Genomic DNA, 6,000 nt, shown 5'->3' with positions numbered 1-6,000 from the left:
CACTGCAGCACCCCCTTCCCTCCCTCGAATTAAGGTTCATTACATCCCCAATTTCTTTTCTATTCCCTCCCTCGGTTCGGAGGTTGTTTCAGCAGACTGTCGCCCCCCAGTTGACTACGCTGCACTTTCACACCTGACAAGTAAGCACATGATCGTACACCACACGGCGACCCATGCCGCAACCCTCTACCACACCACGACAATAATCAGGGTGTACTCAACATCAACGGCACTCACACACAACGCCCAGTGACAGACCCAGTCGGTAAAACCCACCCATGGGAAACAACGCGTTGCATCGCCGGCGGAGGGTTGTGGGCAACACGGGGAGAGTCGACCGGAGGCACACCCGGTTTGATAGGGTGGGCCAGATACTCTGGTGGGATGGATAACGCAAAATACGTTGTCGTGTAATGTAAGAGTGTCATTTACTGTAGACGCTGAGACTGTTCCCATTGCAGCTGATTGCGTGACCCGCTGATGATTGTACTTATTGGGACTTCGGCGGTCATCAGCGTTCTCACAGATATTGTGTGAGTTGACTTACTCTCTGTTTCCCTCTCATATTATGCTCACAGAAATGTAACTGTATGTCAAGTGTTTAAATAAAACATATTTAAAAAAAAAAAAAAGAGGAAAGTACTTTAAGAGAGACACGCAAAGTGTGCGTATCACTGTTCGCTCCGTAAAGTGGGTATATCTCTCACTCTCCGATTTTATGACAGGAAGGGAGGCTTCAGATTATGCTTATTTCTGTACTTAAGCATTACAGCTGCCAATGAAAACTTTAAACTACATAACCCAGTAGTATTTGCCACTCCTTCTCTCCACCAATCACCCTATAGGGTATATATAACGGTGGCACCAAAGTCTATCCTCTTTCTTTGCTGCTGCAGCAGTGATTTAAGTGTACTTATTTTGGATGATGTATTTACTATGCATGCGTTTATTTGTGAGCTCTTAGGCGATTCGATTGTCAGCATTTTTCCACACAAGCGCCACGCTTACATGAGCAAACTAGGATTGTTGATACCCGCAAATATATGTGTAGTGGGAGCAGGACAGGCGTGCATTGCGCGTTCTACAGGAAAAGCCCTTTTTTTAGTTCTACCCTGGTTCGTGCATGCGCGAGCAGGTGATCAGAGATAATTAGAGTCCAATCGGCTCCTCACGCTGTGCTACACTGAACATAGCAATCCTTAGAACGCCTGACAGGGCGCGTAAACAGTGAAGGGCACTACCCGAGGAGAGTTTTGGCGTGGCTCCCTCCACACTCAATATTAATAATAGGGTTACCAGCCTGGGTGCAGTTTCTAGACATTATTTTACCAGACTTGCTGGCTTGAGGCTCTAGGCCTATGACAGTCCAGGATTTGATCACCCATGGGCATACTCTCCCCTGAACCTCTTCCAACCCTCCATCACAATGACGTACTACGCAGAGGAGGCGGATGACTATACCAAATATGCTAAAGAGGTGCCTTACAAGCACCACATGGAAGTGCAGCTTGTGGAAGCTCTGGATTTACACATAAAAACTCTGTGAATAGAGTGTTGATTAAGGCCTTGCAACCTTTTACCCAACCCCTTAAAGAATTATGGCAGATGAGTGTTAGCAGGTCCTTTAGAGTAATCCTCAGTCGAAGGAGTGAAGTTGGGCTTTCAGGGCTTTGCCTGGGAAGTGTCTTCCAGAAATGCCTTCTCCGCAGAAGTGCTGTCGCAGATGGCCTCTTTAGTCCTTGAAGACCATGGGTATGGAAGTTCATTTGTACAGGGTACTTTGGGTACCTCCTTGATTCCACCTCAGGGGTGGCTGATGTTTCTTCTCCTTCCTCACCTTATACTTCAGATTCTGAGGAGGTGCAGGAGAAGCTGTGCTCTGCAACTAAGCGTAAACGAAAGACACATTTTATGGGATCGGAAATTCTGGCCAACAAAAACTTTTTAATTGACCCCAAAAATATTGTACACTCGAGATCTACAAAATGGGTGCCCTACGTAGAGGTCGCGCACTACATGCGGAGGAATATGAGTGTGAGGTGAGCAATACCTTAAAATCAGAGTGCCCACGCCCTACCCTTCTGGGCAAAATAACTGAGACCCCATAACTGAAGCCCTACATGGCCACATTTTTAAAGAAGTTTGCAATGGCCTCAAAAGTATTTATTACTGGTTCTCGCTTGGATGACATAATGGGTGCAGCGGATTGGTCTTCTGATTCAAAATGTAAAGTATTTTATCATAAGCCAATTGTTGCATCTCATGTTGTGGCTCAACTTTAAACTAGCATAATCGGAAGCCTCCATTCCTGAATAGAATAAAAAAATGTCTAGCTATTGCGTCAAGAATTTTCAATTCTATTAATGACATGGAGGCGAGGATTATCCCACCCTAGGATACAATTAGTTGTAATTATGACTGTTATTCATTTGTGTATATTGGATACATGTTTTGTTATAGCAACAATATGATGGTTGTGATTTGATATTCTTCCTTCCCCAGTGTTTGTGATATACTTCCTGGAAGTGGGATATTATGGCTTTTGTTCTCTTTTCAGGATCTGAGACCAAAGCGTCATTTGTTGGTTATTTATTTTGAAGTTTTAATACAACATTTATTTCTTTATATCACAGGGTCTTACTATATCTTAACGACCTGGACCTTTAACTGTCGGATGACCACTATAACATAGATCCAAATTTGTTCCTAGTGAAAGTCTTTTGTGAAACTATGATTTTTGGACCTGTATAGTATTATGAAACTAAATCTTAGTCTATAGTGAAGAGATATTCTTTACCCAAACAGTAATTAAATCTTTCCTTTTATTTCTTGTCACTAAGGAATTTTTTGTCAGCAACTTTACAAAATGGTTCAAATTTGAGTTTCAATAACTAATGAAAAACAAGTCAAGGAGATATTCATTTGACAGTTTTGGGAGTAAGTTTCTCGTAACAGGGAATTAGTCCCAAAAGATCTTTGTTTGAAATATCACAGGACTCTCTGACTGCAAATCTGTTTCAATTAATAGGTATTTGCTGCCCATCAAAAATATTTGAACTCAAACCTCAGTGCCCAGGACACAAGAAAAGAAAGGATCTGAAGCATCTATCACGAGAGAGCTTCTTTAGGTATAGACAATATTGCAGATCCACAACTATTGGCTCTCTTTTGTATGCATATTATAACTGGTACTAATCGAGTCTTTACAGTTTCTTATAATTTCAGTCTGTCCGCCTTAAGTTTCGAATAAGGACAAAGGATTCTCAATATTTCGAGACATCAGAGCCAAAACAAAAGCAATTTCTCAGGCTCCTGTGTTACTACGATACAAGGTTATTATACTTTTGTTTTAACTCTATGACTCGCTTCTGGTGTATGGTATATTCTTATGACTATACTCACTGATTTCACTCATGCGGTTCTCTTTTCAAATCTTTTGCTTGTTGGTGTTTACACACATATGTGTTTTTCACAATGAGACGTGTTATGGTAGGCATAGATTCACAATACTGAAGCTATGTGGCGCTATGTTTCACTCACTTTTTCGGTGTTTCCACACTCTATGGTCCCTTGCTCTGGGTGTTTAACTTAAGGAGCAACTTTGTGGTGTTATATTTTCTTTTGATACATGTGCCAACTATTGTATTCATGCTTATCTTTACAGCCTTGAGGAAGTCATGGTGGTGACGAAACGCGTGTTGGCTGTTTTCGTACTACAAAGACAAGGAACTGGAATTCTAAGCACATCATGGAATCTGTCCTTTGTGAATGTTAAGACTTTGGAAATTAAATGTATTTGTTTTGGAGGAAATAAATCACTGTTCAACAATTCAGTTTTCACATACAAGTCCTGTGACAGAAAGTTTCTCTCATCACTTTATGGTGTTCTCATTGCTTTAGTAATGTATTTGTAAATTGTACACAGAATATTTAGAGTGCCGGGGTTTTGCCTCTTGAGAGTTCGGTTTCTATTGGTTCGATGTTCATGGACTTACAAGACTTGGCAAAGAAAAAGGACAGACTTTGGTGCCATATAACCTATGGGGTAAATGTAAATTGATACTTGTATAGCGCACTATTCACCCGCAAGGGACTCAAGGCGCTTGAACAAATACCGCAGTGGAATCCATCCTGGTTTTCCCTGCGAGGCGTCCACTCCTGGGCACCCCCAAGATGGAGGCCAGGCATCCTAAGCGTTGTGGGGGCCGTTGTGGAGATTAAGCAAGCTATTGCCCAAAGTTGCAGAGTGGGACTCCATGATTGGAATAGGAACCGAGGCGAGAATGATCAGGTTCGTGGAATTTTTAGCCCAAGACCCGCTGAGGCGGGGTATTGAACCCTGGTCCCGGGCTAGACCTCTGCATCAGGGTCTGCCGCTCTAATCATTGAGCCACACTTCTCCACTAGTGACCTGTGATTGGTGGAGAGGACTGGCAAAGCCTACGGGGGTTATGAGGTTTAACGTTTTCATTGCTGTAATGCTAAGTAAAGAAAGAGAAGCATAATCCTCGCCTCTGTGTCCTTAATAGAATTTAAAGTTCTTGATGCGATAGCTCGAACATTTTTTATCCCACACAATGCGAGTACTTGTAAGCCTCTGAAACAACATGTACAACAGAAACTGTATAACAGTGTATCGTGTTCTAACTTTAAAGTTTTGCTGCTCCTAGTTGCTGACGCATAAAACACCTAAAATGGCCGCTGACTTGTAGCAAATCAGGTCAGTCTTGGAGTGACGTGTGTAACAAACAGCCCTCAGTGACGTAGCCTGTACTGTACAAGGGTTGTGCTACAAATGAAGTCTGATCACGCGCAGCTAAAAACTTGCTCTCCCGCTTTACCTTTCCAGGCAGAACTTTAAAGGGCATCAAAACGGACTGTCCTTCGACCATTACAGACACCTGGAAGGGCTACCGTGTACCACTGCTTCATTAGTAGCCCACCCACTGAAACTGCATCTGCGGCGCAGGTACTCTGCTGAAAAATGGTGCGTACTTCAGCCCTCGCACAATTCTAATAACGAGGGCACTGTGGTTGCAGGTTAATACACGTTTATTCAGCATATGAGGAGGCGCGCAAGTAACAGGTCATAACTTCAAGGATTCACTTTCGACTGTCACTACATAGTTGCATAGTGGAACTATGACTATATCCCAGTCGGAGTCCATGACTTTGTTACTAGGTATCCCCAAACACCCCCCACCCCACCCCTAAAGTTTTATATAAAGCAAACTCAACCCGAAACTAGTGGAGGACAGTAAATGACCACATTACACAATGGCACGTTCATGTATAGGTCCGGGGAATTTAAGTTATTTGCGCAGCACCACAGGGTGTTCAGCCGAGACTCGAACTTGGGGTCCCCTTCCCGCTCTCCATTTCTTATCCTGGACGACGAGCAGCATCTTTCTAAGCAGCCAGAAACAAAACAGGTAGCCTCCGCCCAGTCCCATGATAACTCACCTCAGGCTAGAGACTAGACTCCGACCGACTAACTAAACATTGTTCCCTATCAGATGGGCGGTACCCTGAGACAGTAAGAGGCTAAAACGAACACACGCAATCCTCCAAAGCCAATCAGCACTTCCGAATTTTGAAAGCCGCACTAGGATTGGTTAAAGTATCCCTAATAAACCAATCCCATTTCAACTCAAATGTTATACCGCGCACTCCCGGACTATGTTAAACCGTCCGATTGGACGTTTTGCGACCCGGAAGTACTAAAAGTACGTACAAATGAAACCGGTTGAAAGATCAACTGCAGACGATGGACACGAGACTAGATTCACCGGCAGTCCGCGTAAGTAGCGGGCAGGTGTTTACCATACCATCTCTTTCGATTCGAGAGCACTAACCATATTACCGCCCTCCTCCCACTGGTCTCCTTATCTCTTTTCGTTAAGGACTGTCATAACCATTCTGGTCCCGCCATCATTACTGATAAGGCACTATATATATATATATATATATATATATATATATATACATACTACGTTCCTT

The 6,000-nt window shown here is 43.2% G+C and overlaps 1 protein-coding gene across 1 annotated transcript in view; it reads left to right on the top strand.

Annotated features, from left to right (window-relative positions):
• The first annotated feature begins 5,682 nt into the window (after nt 1-5,682).
• Nucleotides 5,683-6,000, top strand: part of NUP85 (nucleoporin 85) — a 354,818-nt gene continuing 354,500 nt past the window's right edge. Inside the window, exon 1 of the mRNA XM_086930776.1 lies at nt 5,683-5,800. Coding sequence (XP_086786902.1) covers nt 5,768-5,800 — 33 coding nt within the window. The 5' untranslated portion in view covers nt 5,683-5,767. The remainder of the gene's footprint in view (nt 5,801-6,000) is intronic.

The sequence above is a fragment of the Lissotriton vulgaris genome, chromosome 7, assembly GCF_964263255.1.
Source record: "Lissotriton vulgaris chromosome 7, aLisVul1.2, whole genome shotgun sequence".
NCBI lineage: Eukaryota > Metazoa > Chordata > Amphibia > Caudata > Salamandridae > Lissotriton > Lissotriton vulgaris.
The sequence above is the reverse complement of the archived record's forward strand: the minus strand, read 5'-3'. Positions and strand labels throughout refer to the sequence as shown.